The following is a 25286-nucleotide window of genomic DNA, read 5'->3' on the forward strand; positions in this document are numbered from 1 at the left end:
ATTATACAATCCAAAAGCTCCACACCAGCATACAGAAGATAACACAATGAGCGAAACACAAATTATTAAAAAAAAAAACCCAATAACCCCGCTTCCATTATTTATATCAGCGTCTCTACCAATAGGAATCCGAGTCTCCTAAGGAAGCCCAATCAGCGGTAAGTCGCGCAGCACGAGCCACGGGCTGTACAGTTTTCAGCCGAGCAGAGGGGCGGGAGCAATTATCTAAGAAAAAGGCTGTCTGTGCTCTGCACTGTAGAACTGAATGTGTTGCAGCTGGCTGTGGGGATAACTGTGCTTCATAGAGTGCTGGAAATAAGGCATAACGCACTGGTTGTAGTTTTGCATTTAACATTGCATGTCTTTTAGGGTTGATCTTAGCAGTTATCTCGTCATTGGAGTGAATACTGTCCTGTGGGTTCTTGTGATTTATCTTGACTTAAGAACGATTGTTAGAGACTCGTACACTTCGGGTCAACAAGGAGAATTTTGCTGTGTACCAGGAAGTCTTTCCTCAAGTTAAAGCCAGCGTGACTCCTGAGTGGTTGAGACATTCCTTTCTATATTATTTTGGAATTTAATTGAGGTAGTCTTTGCTCCTTGGCATCCAACCCGCATCAAGATGCCGCTTGCACAAACCGAACCTTGGACCAGCATGGAAGTAGTCCACCTGGACACTGAGGTGAGTAATGCAGAGTTTATCCCGGTACCATCTTCGCAAAACTGGTGCACTATATAAAACATTGCAAATAGTGTATAGATGTGGTCACCAAGTTCCATTTCTTTCAGTTACAAAATGCTGCAAGACTAAGAAAACACTCTAGTGCCTGGACATTTATACTGAAACATAACACGGGTCGTAGGGGAAGCTCGGCAATGTGTTCTTGGATGCTTCCTGGAAGACGCCTTCTTTGCAGGACTGGGTGGATTTTGAACGCGGAAGCCCCTAGTGTAAAAATGTGGGTTTAATGCCTTTCGTATAGTGCTCCTCTGCCTTTTCTGCATTACTAAGCGATGTGATTAACCGGTGTCAGTTTTCGTTGCCCTGTTTCATTTATGTTTTATGTTTGCATGTATATAACACTACATTCTGGGACTGGGTGTAGGACCCCCCACCTAAAATGTGCATTTCTTAGACGATGGAGGAACTCTGCTCGCACGTGTTAGAGTAAAATATTGAGATCTCCTTATACGGAGTAGGGAGGGGGTGTGCAGCTTTATAATTCTGTTTTATTTAACTGGCGTTTTTCTTTAGAGTAGAATAGGTCTCGCTGAAAATGCAGTTTCTCAGCCACAATTATAGCCGTGTAGTTGTACTGTAATTGGATTGTGTGCCGTTTCCTTACCAAATTTATGTGACTTGAAATCAAATGTTTTTACTGTTTTTCAGTGTTTATGCATATACACACATACACACTCCTCATGGCACTGCAACAGTCCCATAATTGCATAGTCCCAGTTAAGCACAGTTTAGTATTCTGATTGGAGCAACACGTTCGTGTGTAATCTACAATTTGGCGTGTGTATTTGTTTATATCATTTTATTGCTGGGTCTTTGCTACCATATAGCCCTTGTGTATATAGCTGGTCGTTAAACTTAAGCCTGGACTGTACCTTTAAAATCTCTCTGGAAGCACACCCTGCCACCCTTAACACAGTTGGCTTAGTTAGGTATGCAGAAAACATTCCTTCAGTTCTCCCTCTGGGACTTCAGATAACAATATCCCAGTAGGTATGCATTTTTTTCTAAGTATGAACTTGTCAAATTAGAGAATGCAAATACCAGGTTGTTGATGGTGGGGACTACAAATATATCTGTGACTTCACTTTTGAACCCCATGAAACTACCCAAGAGAAATTTTAATATACATAAAGTTAAGAGCAGTTTCTTGAATGCAGCAAAGTTAATTGTTTCCACTGCTGTTCTGAGGAGTGAACAAAACGCTCTTTAGCCAATTATCATCTCACCATTTCACCAAAACTTAGTGATCTAAGCCCTGGAACTGGGATACTTTGAGTTTCCACTGTTGCATTCCAATATGTTTATCCATTTTTTTGAGCTGTTTTACAGCAGCTTCATCATGTAATTACGTCATGCTAATATGTGGTTTCTAGCAGCAAAGAAACTTGACAACTACCTAGACAACCTTATCTCTCCCTTTCTGTGATTAAAGCAATATAAAGGTAAAGAGATACATTATCTTTTCAGGTGGTATAATTTTTACCGTACTTTGATCTTGTGGATTTTTTTTTTTCACCTTTTACACTTAAACTTTTAATATTTCTTCGTATTAGATTTTTGTTTTGGTGGGAAGATTATAACCTTGTGTACAATTTAGAATATGTATGAATGACTTGTAAATTAGAACCTTTCTACCCTGGGCAGAAATTAGTGGCATCTAATTGCTGTTTTGTTCTGTTTGCATGCAACTAGGGGATATGAATTTTGTACACAGTTAATAGGAGATATGAATTGTACTTGGGTAGTACTAGCCCATCTGCCGTAATGGGCCATTTTAAGCTTAGCCAACTTTCCCGACCCAAAGATGAGATTAAAACCCTGTATTGTATGTATGCATGTGTATATGCAATATATAAATATATTTATAAATAATTATGACAACCCCTGGGTAATATATGCAGTATTTTGTGTAATAGGTTTCTCTCTTTAGGCCTTCACAAATACATGGTTTGTATCGGTTTTAAGTTGTGCTGTGTTTTTTTTTTTTTTATTATTTAAATTGATTTATGAAAATTTGATATTTTATCGGGGGTATCATGAGCCCTCAGAGTTTTTATGTGTTTTTAATAATTTGGTGATTTTTACACATGTTTTCAGAGTTTGCATGATGTGCTACTTGTAAGTGGATGCAATGTGAGCTTGCAGCTAATCAGCATGACTATGATTCTAGACTGGGCTTGCAGCTAATCAGCATGACAATGATTCTAGACTGGGCTTGCAGCTAATCAGCATGACTATGATTCTAGACTGGGCTTGCAGCTAATCAGCATGACTATGGTTCTAGACTGGGCTTGCAGCTAATCAGCATGACTATGGTTCTAGACTGGGCTTGCAGCTAATCAGCATGACTATGGTTCTAGACTGGGCTTGCAGCTAATCAGCATGACTATGGTTCTAGACTGGGCTTGCAGCTAATCAGCATGACTATGGTTCTAGACCGGGCTTGTAGCTAATCAGCATGACTATGGTTCTAGACTGGGCTTGCAGCTAATCAGCATGACTATGGTTCTAGACTGACACAGGCTGCACGGTAATGTGCCATGGGTTAAACTGTCCAGTACTGCTGACACTTTAGCCTTTTTTAGTACTTTCTGATCAGAGGGTAATGTGCAAAGTGAAAGTGCTTTTCACATTTTTATTTGAAGTTCACTGTGCATCAGCTCATACTTCAGATGGCACACCATGTCCTTTCTAGATAAGAGTAATAATATATTGTACAAACATAGGTTATTCTTACAAACCGCTGGCCTTGTGTTATTCAAGACCGTTGCTTACTATTTTCTTTGGGCTGTAGTGTCAGACACAGGATGGTAGTCATTAAGACTAAGACTAATTTGCAAGTAGTAATATGTTTGAGCTTCTCAAAGACAACAGCGTGCTTTGTTTGGTCAATAACTTGTAGGACTCAATTTACTAAAACATAAAAGGATAAAGATGCCTGAAAATGTTATCAATTTTGTTTTTTTGCTTTCAAGCAAATGTGTGTATTTTACATTGAGTATCATTGGATGCTGCTGTCTATTTGGGCTGGAATAGTGGGCTTCTGCACCTGATTTCTTAACTGAACTTTCTGAAAATGAAAACCTCTTTTCAGTATGCCACAGGTTGAAGGATTTTCAGTGATTAAGTACAACGTTTAATGTTTCCCAGAGATTGTTGCCTGTCTTGCTCCTTATCCTGTTGAGAAATGTGAATGTTACTGATAATACTTAGGAAGAGCATGTGGTAGTAAAACTTCTGCTTATAATTTCCAATTTGAAGCATTCATGCCATGGAAGGGTAACTAGTTAAAACTCTGCATTATGTCGTGCAGAAGAAAAGTGTGGGTGATAAAGAAGGCATTATATTATGTCTTGGTATATGCTATCAAAGATGTGTGCCTATCTTGTTTAGCTAGATGCAAGCAATGTATGCTACTTCAGCCCTTCCATAGCCCCTTTGCCCTTGATCTGAAGCTCCTTGCATTCTGTAGTGGTGACACTAAATTTGGTACACAAACATGTTTTTGTTTTAAAAAGCATTTTTTATTCTCATCTTCTACAAATTTGGAGTAGTAAATTTCATTAGAGTATGTGATTTACCAACAAAATAATTTCTCTGAGCGAATTGGTGAACTAATGATAATCGGAACCCATATGTGGGGGCTGTCTGGTATGTAATCTGTTTAAGGTTTGCTTCCTACAGAGTTATTCTGAAAGTGTGGTATATCACTACACTGTTTGAAAGCTATTGCGTGTTACTTTATTGCCAAGTGTTGATTTGATACTAGGTACCAGAAAACTGGCAGATATCAGTTCTTAGAGAGTTGCTTCCAGTTTTCTTAAGGTCACTTGGCAGACTTTGTCGTGTGTCCTCCGGATGATTTTCTTCAGAGTGCTCTTCATTCCAAAAAGGCCATATTTGTTCAGTGTGTTGGCAGCATTTGATACATTATGCACAATGACAATTTTTAATGAAAAAGAATCCATTTGTCGTTGTATGTGCGTACGCATCCACACTGATTCCTGTTCTGTGTACAGTCTCTGTCACTGTCTTACACTGTTTAGTGTGTGTGGATAAAGACTTCTCCTTTCTGGGTCTGCCCCCCCCCCCCCCCTCCAGGCAAGCAGTACTATTTCCTTTCAAATATTTAGGCTTCCGTCTTGTGCAGTGTTTCAGACCATGGTGAAATTCTACCTTTTCAACACTGCCTGACTGCAAAGGGCCTTGCAGAATAACATAACATCTTAAAATATTGTACATTTGATTAAATATGATGTATGCAGTGTGGGGTGCATGCATGGGGAGCTATGATAATTTCAAAACACCTCTTCACACTATATTCACATGGGTACTGCAGTCCCAGATGTTGTTCCATACAAAGTTATTGTTTAAGTAGGTGTGCCTTAGTGGTCCTTGCTGCATAGTACAGGCAGGGCATGTATTATAGCCCATAGTTGTCTTGCAATGTATTATGTATGCTAAGAGACTGTGATTAGCCAACTCTCTCAGTCCATGGATGGAATTCCAGAGGAAGTCCTGCCCGGCAGTGTTGACTATGCTTTCAACCAAGTACTGCAAAAATCTGGAAGTGAGGGCTTCATTTAGGGACACAGTTAAAGTACTGTTTGTATACATAGCTAATAGAATAAAGTGATTTGTTGAAATGCTTTTAGAAGAATGAATCCTTTAAATGTATTTGTTCACTGTTTGGTAAAATTATAGTGGAGCACATTTAGAAGGGAGGAGGAAAAATTGAGGGACATGCGAGAGGTACAGCATTGATATTTTCCTTTGCATAGCCGTGTCTCTCTATATACTGGTAATGCTGAAGATCTTTCCTCTGTAGTGTAGTGGGATAAAGTTTGACTACAACCCACACAACCTGACTAAAATTTTTCATATTGGAGAAGCTGGATGGGTGAGGATGAGAGTGAGTGGACACTGGTAGCTTGCCTGTTAGTGGGGGGTGGGGGCAATAGGCTTGTAGCTTCTGTAGTTCATTCATGAAGAGATTGGCTGGACCTACAACCCTGCATTGATAGTCTGAGTGCTATATTCTAATGCTTAGTTGGATATGTATGTATTCAGCCAGTTGCATTATAATGGAGACTTGGCTGGGCTCCAGCTTTGGTTGGATACTTGTGAGATTGTCTCCAAGTTTCTGTGCAAGTCTGTATTCTAGAACAGACTAGACTGGGGATGGGGTTGTGATACATTTCTAGAACAGACTAGACTGGGGATGGGGTTGTGATGCATTTAAAAAAAATAGTATATACATGCACACAACTGTTGAAACGGATAAGAACTGGAGTTTACAGCTCATGTGTTTGCCATGGGAGGAAGGGCAGACTGTAGTTATCTCGTTCTCTACTCCAGTAGGATGTTGGTAGTAGGCTAGCGGCTCTAGGGCCTACACAAGCCTAGCCGTAATAATTCCCTAGCTATTTCTTCCCACACTATTTACTTCCCTGGACCCCTGTCTAGCAGGGTGACTGACGTGATGTGGGGTGAATTTCCTATCTCGCATCCAATCGTCAAGGTTCCTTTTGAAGAGGGCTAAAGAGGCGCTCTGCTTGACATGTATGGGCAGTCTATTCCAGAGTCTGGGGAGTCTCTGCGTTGGGAACCTATCCCTCCAGCATGTTTTGTTCATTGTGATGACAAGGTTTAGATCCCTGGAGCGTGTCTCTGAGGGATTGGGATTTCTTTAAGTGTAGCATGTCCAACAGCTCTGGGTTTGACATGGCCTTGTATGTTAAGCAGAGATCGCCTCTGAGTAGATATGCGACGAGTATAGGTGGAGTTTTTTAGACTATCAGCATAGGGCATCTGCTTTAGGCCTGTGATTCTTTTAGTGAGGTATTTCTGCAGCTTTTCCAGTTGTTGCAGATGTCTTGAGAGGTATATACCAAACAGGGCGTTGGATTCTATAATGGGTCTAATGAGGGATAAGTACAGTGGGACAATGACCTCCCTTTTTTTCTGGGTGAAAAGCCGTTGGTGATGAGGCGTGCCACGTAGAAGGATTTCCTAACTGTTGTGTTTATTGAAGGTGAGACCACTGTCCACCTGTGTTCCTAAGTCTCTTGTCACACTGTCAGTGTTTAGTGTACTGCCACCTATATGGTAATTCATGGCTACATGTTTTTTCCCTAAAGGGGATAACTATACATTTCTTGGCATTGAGCTTGAGCCCATGGCTCTGGCACCCAAGCATCTTTCTGTAAGGCCCTTTTGTAAAATATCCACATCATTTGGTGATTTCAGTAATTGCTCCCACTTTTCAGTCATTTGCAAACTTTGTTAGCCAGAGTCCTTTAGTGTTGGCCTGTACTTCAGAGAAGTAGATGCCAAACAAAAGCGGTCCCAGGACTGAACCCTGAGGTATTTGGAGTCTGCTACTGGTTGTGGTAGTCTCTGGAATCTTTGGCAATTTTATTTTCGGAACTAGCTTTGGAGGATTTTAGATGGGATATCTGCTTCTTACTGAGGCTGGTAAGGAAGTTTTTTTTTTTTTTACATCCTGGGATTTTCCTCTCTTCTGCAACAGTTTCTTCCTTTTGTTAAGTTTGTTTATGGCAAGGAACCACCAGATTGGCTTCCTTTTTTTGAAGGACAGCGTCTTTGTTCTATTGGGGATGGCACGATTCATGCATGAGTGTATGTGCTCGTACAGTGCCTTAGTGTAGGATTCAGCAGTCAGACTTTCAGTTCCTGTCTGCATGTGTGTGATGAAGTTTGTCACTTCTGACTTGAGTCGCATGAAGTTGGCTTTGGAGAAGTTTTTTATGACGGTTTCCTTACTGGGGGGGGGTGGGATGTGGATGTCAAGGGTGATTAGCTTATGGTCAGACCTGACCAATGAGGGGATGGCCATAGGTGTGGAGCATAGATTTCCCAAGTTGGTAATGACCGGGTCTAGGATATTGAAGCTCCTGGTGGGATTAAGGAGCAGTTGATCCAGGGTGTTGGAATTTATGACTTCCAAGAACCGTTGGACAAAGGTGTTGGTACGAGTAGTTTTCCCAGTTAATGGCAGGGTAGTTGAAATCACCCAGTATTGGGGTGTTTGGTTTTATCTTCACATTTTCCAGTATGTTTAGAAAGGTGTTGTGAGAATCTTGGGGCATGGTGGGGGATCTGTAGCAAGCTACAATTTGGATTGCAGTCTTACCTAGTGTTAGTTTCACCTGGAGAATTTCAGACGCATTGTGTTGGGAATATTCTTAGTGAATATGGACACTCCTCCACCTTTAGTGTTTCGGTCCTGGTTTGGTGGCCAAAATGTGTGGTAAAAGTTGTAGCTTAGTATTGCAGGGGTGCTCTCTGGAGCCATGAATCAGGTCTCAGTTACTGCACAGATGTCTATGTTCTCCATTTTTAAGAGTGCCACGAGAGAGTGAATTTTGAGGTTTGGACTTCTAGCATTGAGTAGCATTACCTTCAGATTTTGCATGCTTGTACCTGTTGTGGTGATGGCTTTGTCCATTGAACTTGGCCTAAAGGCACTATAGGGGTGGCAAGAGCCTTGTCCAGTAACCTGAATCCCAGGGGCGACAGGTGCAGATAATCTCTGGCAAAGCATCATGGTCTGTCAATCATGTCATCCCAGGCAGATAGATACTGGATCCCCTTTGAATAACACCAGAAGCTTAGCCAATTGAAGTCTATCATTTTGTCCTTATACTGTGGTGTCATTCTGGGTGAAGGCAGGATACTACTCTGGGCTAGGGTCATAGCCGCCTGGGCCACATGATCTGAGAGCTCTTCCATGTCTCTCTTCATGTAGTCCAGGGAGGTATGTCTCAAATCATTCACTCCAACATGGACAATGACAAGAGTCCTATTTGTACTTGTTGTGGAGTGACTTGAGTGCATGTGTTATGTGGCGATCCTGGCACCCGTCAGCTGACTGTAATTTTCTCCTTGTTCAGCCTGGTGAGTGGGACATCAGTGTGCCTGACTATAGAGTCACATATTACTAAAGTGAGTACGTTGTCTTGCCTTAAGGGCTGTTGGGTGGTACACTGGTGTTGTGAGTTATGTGACACCGGTTGTGATTGGTGTTTGTGTTTCAGCTTTGGAAGTCCTTGTTGCTTGGGCAGGTTACAGTTAAGGGCCTCCACATATGTGGGTTTAGTGTTGCTATATGTGGGTGTTGGTGGTGTGGGTTTAGAAGGGCTATGTGTTGCTTGATGTGTAGTGCGGGTGTTAATCTTCTCCTCTTGACTGTCTAGTGCAATCTTAGGTGGAGAGAGCTTTGCTTCCAGTTTGGCTATGTAAGTGCATCTCTCGCAGGTTGTAGTGTTTGGTGGTAGGAGGAGAGGGTTGTCTGTGTACATGAAGCAATTCCTGCATTGCTCCAGTATTCCCAGCTTCACCAGGTGGACATGAGAAATCACTGGAAGCTGACCTTTGGACATGCTTGGTTTGGTGCTTTATTTATTTATTTATTTTTTTTTTTTAGAGCTGTTTTCCCTTACCTTAGCAAGGTACTTTCAGTTATAGGCTGTTTAGTGCCTACGATTAATTTCTCCTTCTTAACAAGGAGAGTTGAGTGCTTGTATCAGTTTGACTTCCTAGTGCTTTCCATCAGGTTTTAAAGCAAGTGCTAGTCACAGGGAGATCAATTTCTTTGCCTCTTCATTTTTGATGTTACCCTGGTTAATCCCCGAGTGACTTGAGTCATGAGGTGGGTGAAAAGTTTTTTTTTTTTGTATTATAAAAGTATTCTGGTTTGTTGTTGGTTACCTCCCAATACAAACTTTTTGGATCATAGGAAGTTACTAGGCTATTGCTCCTCAGGCCCTTACAAGCTTGGCGAATAATTTAGCCCATGTGCCAACAAGTCTGCTCCCTATGCCACTCTCCAGTAGGGACACAGGTGGAATCCCAGGGGTGTATTTTCTGTTCCCCATCCAGTTATCCAGGTTGTGCTTAAAAGGGTTAATGAGGCACTCTGCTTGATGTGCAGAGGGAGTCTATTCCACAAAAGGGGGAAGTGTCTTGGACACAGATCTCTTGCCAACAAGTCCTGTTGATGTCACAAACCAGGTTGAGGTTGTGTGTGCGGGTTACTCAAGTGGAGCTTGACTTGCGTGTCAGAGATTGCTTTATTTGCCAGACAGGTCACCTCTGAGGAGTCTGTAGGAGACTGAGGGACAGCGCCTTTAGCATCTCTGTGTAGGGTAGATGTTTGAGGCCCTGGATTCTCCTGGTGAGGAACCTCTGTGGTCTCTCCAGTTGCATGTGCCTTGTGAGGTACATGGCAGAAGGGGCATTGTACTCAATGGGCCTTGTAAGGGAAGAATACAGGGATGTTATGACAAACTTTATCTTTAGATGAAATATCCATACTAATGAGGTGGGCCATGTAGAAAGCTTTCCATACAACGGAGGCAATATGATGGTCAAAAAGTTTGTCATCAACCTGGGTGCTCAAGTCCCTCATGTCTGATTGCATGCTTAGAACCTTTTTATCAATGTGATAATTTGTGGGGACATCACTCTCCCCAAAGGGGATGATGATGCATTTTTTGGCATTCAGTTTGAGGCCATGTTTCTGGCACCAGTCATTTGTTTGGGTGAGACCCTCTTGGAGGATGTCCACATCACTAGAGGAATTGATGAAAGCACCCAGCTTGCAGTCATCTGCAAACCTAGTTAAGTCATAGCCCACTGGTTTTTCCTGCACCTCAGAAAAGTACATCCCAAACAGCAGCAGCACCAAGATCGATCCTTGGGGTACACCGCTTGTTACGGGTCTACTGCTTGAGGTGGTTTCTATCAGTGAGTCAGTTTGCTACCCATCTGGTAACATATGGATTGATGCCTAGTTGAGAGAGTTTATCTATTGTACCTCAGTGGGGAATCGTATCTAAGGTTTTGGCCAGGTCAAGGTAGGTGGTGTGCACTGTCTTCTGCTCATCCATTACCTTGGTGACAGTCTCACAGAATTTGACCAAATTTAACAGGCATGACCTCCCCTTAATGAAACCAAATTGTGTGGGATCGAGTGTCTGGAGGTTGCCAATGTCTGTTAATGAGGTCCATGATAATCCACTCCATGGCCTTGCAGATCAGGCTAGTTAAGCTGATAGGTCTATAATTTCCAGGATCGGTGGACTCTCCACCTTTGTGCAAAGGGATGACAGTGTCTGTTCTCCACTCAGCTGAGATGAAGCCGGAACTCGGGCTTTGGTTGAATAGGATGCCTAATGGTGCTGCAAGTTCCTGCTTGAGTTCATGCATGATGCAGCCTGGGATGTTATCTGATCCCATGGAGGCTGTACTTTATGCCTGTGAGAGGGCAGTGATAATCTGCTTCCTAGAGATAAGGGGAGAGGGGCATGTACTGGGGATGTCCTGTTTTTACTGATGGGGGGACAGAAGGGTGAAGTCTGCCAGCAGTTTGGCTATATCTGCAGCGTTTGTGTATGTGGTGTCCTTGACTACCAGTTCTGAACAAATCTGGGTGCTTCCCTTGAGGTTGCAGACATATGTGAAGACGGCCTTATGATTGTGTTTAGTAGATGGGGCCAGTTTGGACTCGTTTGCTTTGGAGGATTTCACTAGTGCTCTTATTTGCTTGTTCAGGCTAAGGAGAGATTGCTTCCAATTTACACCTGCTTCTTAGTCCTGGGCAGCAGTTTTCTCCTTTTTTTATTAGAGTTTATTTATTGTAGATGTCCAAGAGACAGGTTTACTATTCCTTTAGGAGGAGGATGTCATCCTGTCAGGTATTCTGAATTCCATGCAGCTATATAAATGCTCATATAGTGCTTTGATGTAGGTTTGGACATGTGTGCCAGTTCCTGTGGAGGGGAGGGGGCTGTGAAGCTGTTTATACCTTCCCTCAGGAGGTTGTAACCAGCTTTGGAGAAGTTTTTTTGCTTGACCCTAGCTATGGGGGGTTGGGGGAGATGGTGACTTCGAAAGTGACCGCTTTGTGGTCTGATCTTTCCGGGGATGATGATACTGTAGGGATGCTGCAGTGGTTACTCATGTTAGTTGATAGCAAGTCCAAAATATTTTCACCTGTTGTGGGGCTGTTGACCAACTGGTCCAAGGCATTTGCATTGACTAAATCAAGGAATCTGTTTGGATAGTTAGTCGCCCATGATCAGGGTAAAGGGTTGAATCTTAATGGATTCGAAGAGGCCCAGTTGGGTGGAGTGGGCATCTTGAGGCAAAGTTGGAGGCCTATAGCTACAACTTTAACATGACAACAGCAACTGGGAGGGTAAGGATTGAATTCACAAAGTGTTAAAAAAAAAAAACAGTTGTGAGTTTAAGCAGATGTGCAGCCAGTGATTTCAGTGATTTTAGTAGAACAGAAGTGCAGAAAACAGTTGAAATTAAGCACTTATCTTTTTCCAGACTCCCAGCAGAGCAGTGGCAGAAGGCCTATATCACTGCAGCTTTTAGCAAACAAGTACAAACTGGTTTAAGCAATGGCTATTTAAGGCAAAGAAACAGCATCCAAATTATCCAGCCAAATGGGCACTTTCATGTTGGTGTCACAACTATATCAGTTTTTGCAGTGAATCTTGTTTGTTGGTTAGACCATTTTCCCTTTTGTTTCTTGGTTGCTCAACCTCCGAGAGATTCCTGTGAATTAGGAGTGGTACATTGCAGGGACTCAACTAGGCTCAAACCAGACTCTAACCCTCTCACCCCTATGCAGCCTTGCTTGTGTGCTAACCCTTAACCTGCCGCTATCCTTAACCTTCGTTATACACATTGCCTTACAAGAACCCTTTCCAGGTAATACCACTATGCAAGACACTTGGACGCACACACTTCACATAACACTATCTCAAAAACAGGGCCCTAAAACCTTCCCTAACTCTTATGACCATAATCCACCTCTAACACTTGTGTGCACTTCTTGCCCCAAAAGTTTCAGCATTACAGAACCCACTTATCTTACAACCAAGCACATCCCACAAATTGAAGGAGCACAGCTTGTGCTCTTCATAGGGGTGTCTCTTCATATACTGGAATCTCAGCACAGGTGGAAAAACCTTAGAAGATGTACAGATAAATGTAAAGGAAAAAGTACAAAAGTAATTTTATTGATGACCCCAAAAGTTTTTTTTAGAGAATTGGGAAACAAGGTAAAAGGAATTGAAAGACCACCAAAAAAAGAAGGTCCTGTGGAACATAACAAAGATGCTAAATGGCTAGAAAAAGTAATGGTTAAAGGTACAGGATATGAAATGGGATGAAGTCCACATTGGCCTCTAATTGGAAAACCCCAGGCCCAGATGTAGTACTTAAACTTCTGGTTAAAAGTAGTATTAACACTTTTGCACTATGATTTAGCCATGAGTAAGAACTATTTATATGAGCACCCCGAACAGACACCAACCTGGTTAAGAGCAGGAAAAACAATGGTCCTACTTAGAGTGAACCTGCAACCTACCCTAAAAATTATAGACCAACAATAACTTGCCTACTGACGACATATAAACTATACACTAGAACTGATGCTGACAGAGTTTATAATCATTTAGAAGAAACTCAATTATGGCAATAGAACAAAAAGGCAGCAGAGGATCATTTGTTAAATAAATTCATAGTGGAGAATTGTAAAAAGGGCAATAATTTAAGTATGCCATGGATTTGACTATAAAGCATTTGATAGTATCCCACATTCGTGGATAAGAGTGCTTAAAAATGTATAACATACACCCTGCACTGACTACATTACAATGACCTTGAAACCGTGACAGACCACTTTGCAGTTAAGCCATGGTAAAGGACAAATTATTATTCCAGGGAGAGAAATTCAAAGGGGAATATTCGAGGGTGACTGTCACTGCTGCTAGTCTGCCTTGCCCTTAACGGCTTAGGCTATGGCTGTAACTTGGCTCCTGCAGCTTAGGCCATGTCTATATCTTGGCTCTTAAACGACAAAGTGTAAAGACTTCCAATATTCTCTGATTTAAAACTGTATAATTAATAGTCAACTTTTTCAGTTGATATAAGAATATCATTTGGTCTTGATAAATGTGAAAAAGCAACATTTAAAGTGGGAAAACTGCAGCACCAAGAAAACGTCAGTTTGGGACAAGAATGTGATATAAAAGAACTTGACCAAGATGGAGTATATAAATATTTGGGAACTGATGAAGGATTAACAGTAAAACATGAACAAATGCAAATAGAACTTGGTAAGGACTACTTTGGAAGGCTTAAATTTAATCCTGAAAACATTATCTAGGAACAAAATTCAAGCTATAAACCAATTTGCTCTTCCTGTCCTAACTTACAGTTTTGAGTGAGTGACTGGCCCCAAAATGTGTTGGAAAACAGGAAGGATGCTTCATGCTCACAAAATGATTTATAAAAATCTGTGCATACCAAGATTATATATTCCCCATGCTGAAGGAGGGATGGGCATCCTTGAAATTGATTACATGTATAGATCTGCAATCGTGGGACTGCACACATCTGCTGACCTCACAAGGCCCAAATGTAGAGAAAGTTCTGAAACATGAGAATAAATCTAAAATAACTTTCCTGCTTAGTCTAGCAAAAGCATATTGGCGTCAAGCAGGAATGGAAATCGAATCAGGCAGCAACTGAATGTGCCAAAAAACGAGAGAGAGAATACAAGGTGAAGGACCAGATGAGAAGGCAAGAAATGTGGAAAATGCATAAATATAGTTGCAAGTATAGAAAACTTCATGTTTATCAGGAACGAACACAGGAGTGGTTGAGAGGTGAATTCAAACCAAGATATGAAAGTTAATATTAGCAGCCCAAGATAGTGGGTGGGCTATGTACATGTTGGTTTTCAAAGTCAATTGAACATGTGGGAGAAAACGGATAAATGTAGGTTTTCTAAACCAGAATTAGAAACAGTTGCACACCTTGTTACTAGTTGTGATATATTAATGGCAGAAGAACTAATGTGGCAAGATTGTTGTACTGGGGATTATGCAAACATTATGGTATTGAAGTGGCTGAAAAACACTGGAAACATGAGCCACAAAGCATCATAGAAAATTATGGTCTACATCACATGGGATCCCCCATTACCAGTAGTTTAAAAGATAGATGCTAGAAAACCGGATATAGCGGTCCATGAAAAGAAGACAAAAGTAGCATTTATCATCGAAATCTCTGCATCCAGTGACCACTGTCTTGCATACAAAGACAGTCCTAAAATATCAGGATTTTCACCAGAAATGAGAGCAATGTGGGAGAAAGATACCCGCACATTTTTGGTTAGTAGGAGGAATGGGTCTTGTAAAAAAAAAAAAAAAAAAAAAAAAATCTGGAGTCTTTTATTTAGATTGTTACCGATTACATATATCCCTGTACGAATTGCGGAAGGCGTTATTACTGAGCACATTGCAGGTGCTGCGAAGAACACTTCTGGCTGACATCAAACATTGAAACAATACTAATTTTATGAACTTTAATTGTACTTTGACTTGGGAATGAAGTCCATTCCCGTTGTGGTATTAGAAACCCAAGAGCGAGAGTATTTGTAAAATGTATGTGTAATGTATAATTTTGAGTGATTTTTCTCATACACACTTACCGTATAAGTACATATATTAAAATAGTTCACATAATACAAAGATGGGGGTTGTCTGCATTTAGTCTGTATATAAATTTACAATCTTGGTGTAGGATATTTATGACTTGTTTTTGTAATTTTACTAAAACGCCAGAACAGTTTATTGAACATTTTGTAAATCTGAATTTTCAGCCAGTTTATATAATAAAAAATGGTGCAGTTTTTAATTACTTGAATTTATTAACCAGGATAGAGCACGGATGACTTTCTCTGCCTGGAGAGAAGAAAATGAGGAAAGTGAAGAAGCAAAACATTGTGTATATTAGTATGATAAGTGTATAGTGCCGACAGAAGTAATCACTTGTACTTCTTGTTCATGGGTAAATGTAAAAGAAAAAACTTCAAAGATCAATACACGTTGGGTTCAAGCAAGGCACCCTTTATTACTTGCAGCAAGGAGACAAAGCATGTAGGTACAAGGTTTGTCTGACTTTCTGGTGGTCAGTACGTTATTCTTATACAGTTCTCATGTCGCATAGAAAATGTTACTAATCTACTGCTGATGTAGTTGGACACAGCTTTCTGTATGTTGCACAGAAAATGTTACCAGGTTTATTGCTGACCTGGTCAGATTATTGCTGTCTTGCAAAAACATTTGAGAAAAACAACCTGGCCTTGGGCTTATTTTAGCCCACCTTGTCTCTTCAATTCTTCCATTGTACAGTTCTAATGCATGCAATACATTTTGTCTAGATACAAGGTACATTTCTAGCTTTGGTACAAGTAGTGCTGACTATGGTTTAAGCTTTCAAACATCTATTGTTTTCTTTATCAAGATTTCTAGCAGCTGCACATTTTCTCATGGCATAAGCAGAAATAGAATGTCTTTTGTTAAGTTTCCGGTAGCTGCACATATTTTCATTGCATAAGCAGAATAAGTGTCTTTTATTAAGTTTCTAATAGCTCTGCAGATTCATGCAGTATGAAGAGAATAAATGTATTAACCCTTTTAAGCCTTTAATGTACTAAGCATGCACATTGCTATTATGCATTTTCCTAACATTTCCCCCCTTTTTAATACTTTTAACTTTCAAAACAAGCATAAACAGTTTTTATTTTCTTCCCGTAACCTCTTCCTACTCAGGATTTGCAGTTAAGGGAGTCATTTAGTTTAAACCCATGAAAGCATTTTCAGTTTTTCAGTAATTCTTCGAGTTCGGCATCTTGGTATAAGGTTTCCGAAACTGAAATGTCTACAAAATTTTTGATTAGTCCTTTTATGCAGGGGATGCAGCAGCCACCCACACACCATCAGTAGAGCTATCCCTACACAGATGGCAATCAGAATGTTCATCAGGATACTGCCCCCCCCCAAACAATTTCTGGAAAAAGTCAGTCAGTGGATTTGGTCCTGGTTTGGTCATGGCCGACACCTGCTGGATTACCTCAAGATGGTTGTCTGTCTCGTGTTTGTGGTCAGGAATATACGAACAGCACTCCTCCTGGATTAAAGCGCATGTATCTCCTCTCGCTGCCAGGGTGAAGTCAAGAGCCATGCGATTTTGAAGTACCACTGTTCTCATGGCAGTCAGTTCATCGGTTACCAATTCTAGGGCAGAAAAGGTTGCATTACTCATTATTTCAAGAAGCTTAGACAATTTTCTCAGTTCATACGCCTGCCCACAATATGACAGTATCACTCAGATCCATGTGTGATAGTCCTTTGTTATTTCCAGGGCCTAAGTCATGATGGTATTTCCAGGGTGCATTGATTTGTCCCACTGGATTGACAGGCTTCTTGATTTCTCGGACATTCCGAATCTTCCCTTGAGGTAAAACTTTCGTGTGTCGTATGGCCGGAACCAGGTATCCCAAAAAACGATTGCCGGACCAATTCTCGGGTAGCCATTTATATGCTTTTCTTCCGCATATAAAGTAACAATCTTCCACTTTAGTAGTAACTTTACTATACCCTTGTTCTGCATGAAACACTTTTTTCTGTCGATTTTATAGACAGTTGTTTGCAGAGATCAGCATTAAGTTTTACTTCAATTGTCCTATGCATCAGTTTAACAAATGAATCATAGCTTGTGTTGCAATAGAATCTGATGTTATCGGATTTAGTGTAGCATCTATAGGGAACAGTTACATTGCAATAGCTCCAACCCACCTTGACTGCATCATTCTTTTAAAAACACACAGTTCCTTTCTGTCGAATAGACAAGTGCAATGCTACCTTATCTTTTGATGTGACATCTGATGTATCATAAATTAAGTTTTCCCAGGTCTTGTTAGCCCCTAGAGGAACTGCAGTTAACAGTAGCCCCCCATATGCTGTTGGTAAAGTCGTGCAAATCCAGCAATTCGAAACATTGAAGGTTTCAGCATACACATATTTAATTGCCTGGTAAGTATTAAAGTTCGGGTGCCACTCTGCACGCGTATTTAGTTCTACTTGCGTGGCTGAGAAAAGAAATGGCCACAATAAAAAGATTGTCACCAGTACAGTCAACAGGATGGTCATATAATATTTTTGTGGAAACGGTTGTTCTGCATTTCCGTTTTCTCCAGTTCTTCCAAGTCTGTGTATTTGGATCTTACTGGATTCCGTCATCTTATTTTGGACACGTGATCTTACTCTCTGCCCTAATAGGACCTTCAGCACCGATGGTTTCTTCATTGGGTTTGAGATGGATCAGTCCTATTGATCTGACCCCCCTTTGTAGCCAGACTTTGTGCCTTAGGATCCCGATGGAGAGGCAAGATCTTTGTCCAATTCAAAGTTCTTTACCAGCTTGCAGTGCGTCAGGTGTATCCACGAAGCTCGTTCTGCTATTTTGACTGCAGTAAGTGTAGAAAGAAGCACCTGGTAGGGACCTTCCCACCTTGGCGATGCCCAGTTCTTTCGCTTCACGATTTTAATCCATACCCAGTCTTCTGGCGTCACTGCCACTTCCGATGTTTTGGTTTGTTTATCTGCAACAGACATTTAGAACTCAACAACTTTTTCATATATTCAGCTAGTGTAAAATCGGCTTCCTGGTCTGATGACATGAGAAGTTTCCACTGGGGTGTATAATAAGCTCTTCCAAACAGTTTTTCAAAAGGAGTCTATCCTTTTGCTGTAGGGACAGTTCTCATGCTCAACAGTGCCAGGGGTAAACAGTACAACCAAGTTTTTCCTGTGTCCGCTATTGATTTTCTCAATTTGCTTTTTAATATACCATTATGCCTTTCAACCAGCCCTGCAGACTGTGGATGGTATGCACAATGATTTCTTAAAGAAATACCAAAATGCATACTTAACTGATGTATGGTTTGATTTATAAAATGTGTACCGTTGTCACTGTAGATTCTTTCCGGAATGCCAAACCTAGGAATAATTTCCTTGACAAGTACTTTTGCCACTGTAGCTGCATCCGGATTTTTGGTTGGAAAGGCTTCCACCCACCTGGAAAACATATCTATAATGACAAGACAATACTTTTTATTTTCATATTTGTTGAATTCTATGAAATCCATACAGATAGTGTGAAACGGATATGGTGGTGTGGGGAAACTCCCTTGCTTGGGCTTTATCGCCCCCTGTGCATGATGTTTTTTACAAATCTGACACATCGAACAAATTTTTTTAGAGTGCTTTGTAAATCCGTACATTGTGAACACTTGGTTCACCAGCTGTACCATCCCCCCTGTTGAGACATGGCATTGCCCATGGCTCAACAATGCTGCATAGCGAAACAAATTAGAGGGTAGTATTGGTTTGTTTTCTTTAGAGATGTACAGCCCCTTTTCAAGGATCGCTCCTCGTTTTATCCATCGCTGTTTTTCAGCTTGCGTAGTGAGTGTCTGCATTATTTTAACATGTCTAGATCTAAGGTTTCAGATGGCTGCAATTCCTTATTTAAAAGAAATACTTCTGTGGCCGCTTGTTTTTCAGCTGTATCAGCTCTCGCATTACCTTTTGAAATCCTATCCTGTTGCTTGGTGTGAGCTGTACATTTGCAAATGACCACTTTCTGAGGTAACCGAATAGATTCTAAAAGATCTAAAATAAACCTGTGCATGATTTATAGGCTTGCCAGTAGATGTTATCATTCCCTGGTTTTTCCACTGTTGTGCAAACACTTGTTCAGTGGAAAAAGCGTACTGGCTGTCAGTAAAAATGTTTACACATTTACCCTTTGCTAGGGTACATGCCCGTGCCAGGGCAATCAATTCTGCTGCCTGTGCAGATAAATAGTGTGGTAAAGATTTTGCTTCTACAATCTCAGTATCAGAGATTACTGCATATCCTACTAAGTTTTTTCCTGCAGGACCCCTTTTGCACGAGCCATCCACGTAATGCCACCTCGGCATTGTCCAAGGGGACGTCAGTGAGATCTTTTTTAGGTAGGGTCTTTTGCTCAGTTAACTGCAGGCAGCGGTGGGGTGTGCCATCTGCAGGGGTTGGGAGCAACGTAGAAGGGTTCAAAGTTGTAAATCTTTCAATTGTCATATGAGGTTGGCTCAACAATATAGTCATGCAGGAAAGATGCCTAGCAGGGGAGAGATATGCCACTTTTTCTTGCAGTAAAATGATCGCGACTGCATGGGGCACTCTCAAAGTGAGAGGGTGGAACAAGACTACTGAGGCTGAAGCCTGCACTGCCATTGCAGCTGCAACTACTGCTTGTACACAGTGGGGTAAGGATCGTGCCACTGGGTCCAGTTGTGATGAATAGTAAGCGATGGGGCGTTGCTTATCCCCATGTTGTTGTGTTAATACTGATGCCATGTAACCCTGCTTGCAATCTACAGTCTGGAAAAAAATTTTGATAGTTTGGCAATCCCAGAACTAGTGAGGACACTATTAACTGCTTCAGTTTACAAAAGGCAGACTCTGCCTCTGGTGTCCATTGTAACAAATCCTGCACTGCCATAGGTGTCTTGTGTATAAGGTCAGTTAAGGGTGCAGATTCCAAAGCATAGTTTGGAATCCAGCTTCGGCAAAAATTAGTTGTACCCAGGAAGGTCATCATTTCCTTCTTGGTAGTGGGTTTTGGTGCTTGTAAAATTGCTACTTTTCTGTCCTCATCTAACATTCTACCTTCCTTGGATATTACATATCCTAGGTATTTAACCTGTTTTTTCCAGAGCTGCAGTTTCTTTGTTTACCTTATGTACCTCAGCAGCTAAAAATCGTAGATGTGCTATGGTATCTTTCTTACAATCCTGCTGGGTGGGGGCCACCAGCAGAAGGCCATCAACATAAAGTAAAACCTGGCTACCTCTTGGGTTGAATCCCGCCAAGTTGCTTGCCATTTCTTGTGAAAATATCGTTGGACTTTCACAATATCCCTGTGGTAGGCGTGTATATGTATATCTTTTTCCTTGAAATGTAAATGCAAACCAATACTGGCTATCGGGGTGTATCGGTATTGAAAAGAATGTGTTGCTAATGTCTACCACAGAAAAATACTTTTTGTTGAGGTTTTAAGTCATTCAACAAGGTGTGTGGATCTGGCACTATGGGTGCCCTTGGTATTACCGCGTCATTTACAGCTTGAAAATCCTGGACCATACGCCATTCTCAATTGGCTTTTTTAACTGGAAATAAGGGTGTGTTACATGGTGAATCGGGAGATTCTATTAGTATCCCCCTAAGTAAGGATGCTATAATAGGCTTTATCTCTGCCTCTGCATCTTTTCTTAAGGGATACTGTCTTTTTTGTGGTCTGAATGCTGACTTTGGCGTGATAGTGACTGGCCCCGCTGTACAAATGAGTCCTACATCTGATTTCCCTGTTGACAAGAGAGCCTCTGGTATACCTTGCAAGGCATTTTCTTCCTCCTTTAATAGGAGTGTCCATCAGCTGTCTTTGCCAGATTGCAAGTGCACAGCTGGGTTGGTCTGAGTTATCCAATTCAATTTTTGTACTTGTATCCCGTGTTCTGACAGTTCTAGTTCTGTCTGTTTCTCCCATTTCGTGGCTTTTTCTCCTAGGTCTGCCCATTTATGTTTTTGTTTTTAGTTAAACTAACGTGGTAATCCTATTAGATTTAGAAAGTGCAAATAACTCCTGGGGCAGTGAACATCTGGCTACACTGTTCCCTTCTGTGTCCCAGTACAGGTTACGCAGCATCAGTCTATTTGTATGATTCTTAAATAATTCTTTCTCATATTCCTTATCAGGTCCTGGTGTGTTACAAAAATACAGGGTACAGTGCAACAGGTGTTGCTTATCAATGTCAAGGGAGGAAAACTTACTGATGGCTATGCTCATTAGTTCCTCGGTCACGGTCCCTGGACCAGTAAGTACCGGCTGTACCAGTAAAACATTTCACCCTCTGATTGCACCACAAAGGTATTATTTTCTTGCTGTGCTTCCATACCCTGCATGGTTGGGACTACTGCTATACCAAATATCTGCATGAGGTCTCTGCCCAAGAGATTTACTGGGCATTTTGCAGAAACTACAATTTTGCTTTTCTGTGTTAATCCTGAAACTGGATCATTATTGCAATGTTATGGGAGAAGAGGCTCCCCGATACAGCTGTCCATTAGCTGCTTTGACCAATATGTAATCAGGTGACTCTGTTTTCTGGTAGTTTGGAGGGGTGTATCAGGGTCCGTGATACCCCTGAATCTCACAAAAATTTGACCTCCCTTCCTTCTACCAAGAGTGTAACTTCTGGTTTTGTGTCTGTTAAATAGAGCTCCAGGTTCAACAAAGCTAGATCTAATATTTTGTTTTCTTCATTGTCACTAACTTCCTGCACTTCTCTACTCCCTCTTTCAGATTCTCATTTGTCCTTTCTTTACTAGCCCCTTCTGGTGATTCTTGACTATCATATAGTCAGTCCTCATCCTCCTTGTCTTCCGTTGTTGCCTTCTTATTTTTCCTGCAATCCCTTGCCAAATGTCCCTTTTAACCATATTTAAAACATTTCTCCCCTTTTCTTACGCCCTTCAAAGTCCTCTGATCGCTGATCAGACTGCTTGTTTCCCTGTGCATTTTTCTTGCCCTTTTCCCAGACTGTACTACATAAACTTCTGCTCTGTCTTCTACAGAAAATACTTGAGCTTTCTTTTTCTTTTTGCTATTAAAATGCCTTGCGGCATGTCTAGCATATTCAAGTAATGATTGTAACCTGCTGGTACGATGGTCTACCATGTGTTTTGTAATAAAACTGCTTATAGGCGCACTACTGCCTTTCAAAAATGCATTCTTTAACTGCTGTTCATATGGGGAATCTTGTGTCCTTCAAGGATGCATCTGCAGTCCTAACATATGGGTTGTCCTGCCTCAGGCAGCCCTTCGGTCGGCCGGATTCCAAAGTCTGGGTCTGGCCTCGGCTGATGTCGCACTTCACCAGACGTCATAGCTGCTGTTTATTGGGTATAAAGGCATCAGCCGACGCCATTTTCCTCAGTCTTTCTTGCCGCGTGGTGCCCGAAGCAGAAGCTGTTCGCAAGTGCCGGTCGGTCAGATCCAGAGATTTTTACTACCGAAGACTTCTAAAAAGCTAAGTACCCCGTTGGGGACTCTTTCTTGCCTCAGCCGATGTCAGAAAAAGTAAATAATTGTTTAACTTGTGGGAAACAAATACCTCATAAGGATTTCCACTCTTACTGCCTTCCTTGTTTAGGCCCAGACCACGATGTATCAGCTTGTCTAGCCTGTGCTTCCTTCAACCGACGGACACTTGGACGTCGGTCGGAGTTTGCAGAGGAGTTTTTTGGTCCCGCTTTTGCTTACAAAATGCCGTCGGAAACTCTGACTTCTCAAATAGCTAAAAAGCGCAAGGAAAAGGACCGACACTCGCGGCCCGTGGTTTTGGCTGAAACCACTGTCAGGCCAACCGCGAGTGTCTCTGTTTCGGCTGAAACCAAGTCCTCTGTTCTTCCTTCGGCCGAAAGCATGCCTCCTATAGCCGAGGCCTCACAGAGCATGGTTGAATCTGCTACTGAATTTACTGCTACAGTAGCAGGCACCCAGGACTAGTCAGACACTATTCCTTTAGACATATCTACCCCTGCACGTGGGGCTGCTAGACCCCCTGCTTCTATACCCCCTGCTTCTATGTCCATCAAGGCTTTTGCCAGGGCTAAAGCAGCTAAATCTTCTAAGGCCTTACCTGCTAAAACTCCCTCACATAGGCCTACCTCTAGTTCTCAAATACTCAGCCTGGCTGAGGATCTCATTTCTTTGATCAGGGGATCCCAACCTCACCCAGACAGGGCCTCTCAGCCCCCTTCAGATAAGAGGCCTAGGACTGAACCCCAGGAACCTGTCGCTACAGACTATTCCTCGGATGGCTCAGATATTTCAGACCCTCAGGAAGGCCCATATTCTCCTTATGAGGATTCTGATGCAGAAGACTCCATTCCTTCTGCTTCTCCTCCTGAAGAATTTTCTTTTGGGGAAACTTTACATGCTATGAGGCAACATTTCCAGTGGCAGGGCCAGGATTTTTCAGATTCAAGGAAAAGGCTAAGGACATTTTTACACTTACCACAGCATAGGCCTTTAGCCATTCCTCCAGTACTAACAGTCGTTGATGATGCATTTAATGATGCCTGTACTGCACCTGATTCTCTTCCTCCGGCCCCTGCCAAGCCTGACAGATATTACAGGGTCCCGGACACACACTACCATTTGTATAAGGCTCCTGTTGCAGACCCTGAAACCATTTCACAGGGCCCTAAAGGTGTGGCAGCTGCTTCTGCCAAAAACCCTCTTCCCTCTGAAAGGGAATCTAGAGCATTAGAGAGATGGGGTAAAAAGGTTTATACTTCTGCTGCTCTTTCGGCTAGGGCCTTAAACTGTCAATTTCACATGATTCAGTATCAGGAATTTGTTAGACCAGCTAAATAAAAAACTATCCCCTCCTGAACCTATAGACCGCAAGTCTCTTCAGGATTTGGTACATAACTCTCAGCAGGTCAGTAACCATTTCTTAAAATGTGGCTATGATGCACTGGAGGCTTCCTTTAGATCAGCTATGACTGGAACAGTGATTCGAAGACATGCATGGTTAAAAGAACAATCCTTACCAGACCATGTTAAATCAAAACTCCTAGATGCCCCCATGGAGAAACCAAGTTTGTTTGGCTCCCCTGCACAGGAGGTTCTAAAGAAGGTGGAAGAAAAAGCAAAATCTGTCCAAACAGTCAAGGATTTCTTACAGGTCCAACCTCCGAGGTTTAGCAGAAATTGGCCCTCGAAGAATTGGTCCTTTCCGGACAGCTCCAGAGCACACAGAGGCAGAAATAGACGCCCAAGAGGCAGAAATCAATCTAGGGGTGCCTACAGGGGACGTCAGTGGCAACCTACCAACCAGCGAAGTACTGCCACAGATTCAACTACAACCACTTCCACAGGACAGACACAATGACTTGGCTCTGATACCGCCTACCAGGGAACAACTGGAAGCTCCCTTGGGGGGAAAGCTAGCCTTATTTTCAGACAACTGGCATTACATTACAGGAGACAAATGTACTTTACAAACAATAGACAAGGGCTACAGGTTTCACTTTCACACTCTACCAAAAAAGAGGGGAATGCCAAACCTGCCACCAAGCCAAAAAACAGAAGCTCCAAGACAAATCAACAACTTACTAAGTATGAGAGCTATAGAAAAGGTACCACCAATGGAACAAGGCCAAGGATTTTACTCCAGGCTTTTCCTTGTACCAAGAAAAGAAAATCAATGGAGACCTATTCTCGACTTGTCCGCACTGAACACATACCTCATTGTTCCAAAATTCAAAATGCTGACCCTCCAGCAGCTTCTTCCCATGTTGGGCAAGGAGTCTTGGCTGGTGACTCTAGATCTCAAGGAGGCATACCTGCACGTCCCTATACGACCAGATTGCAGAAGACACCTCAGATTTCTTGCAGGATCAGAGCATTATCAATTCTCAGCATTGCCCTTTGGCTTATCTACTGCGCCCAGAGTATTCACGAAATGCCTGGCATCAGTAATTGCTCATTGCAGGCTTCAGGGAATTCAAATTTACCCATACCTGGACGACTGCCT

General features: G+C 41.9%; 1 protein-coding gene across 1 annotated transcript in view; it reads left to right on the plus strand.

Moving 5' to 3' along the window:
• Window positions 1-235: 235 nt before the first annotated feature.
• Window positions 236-25286, plus strand: part of RPS6KA1 (ribosomal protein S6 kinase A1) — a gene marked incomplete in the record, with an annotated part of 1961688 nt that continues 1936637 nt past the window's right edge. The window contains 1 exon segment of the mRNA XM_044084242.1: window positions 236-682. Coding sequence (XP_043940177.1) covers window positions 623-682 — 60 coding nt within the window.

The sequence above is a fragment of the Protopterus annectens genome, chromosome 1.part1, assembly GCF_019279795.1.
Source record: "Protopterus annectens isolate FY-2018-M chromosome 1.part1, PAN1.0, whole genome shotgun sequence".
In the NCBI taxonomy this organism is placed as follows: Eukaryota; Metazoa; Chordata; order Ceratodontiformes; family Protopteridae; genus Protopterus; species Protopterus annectens.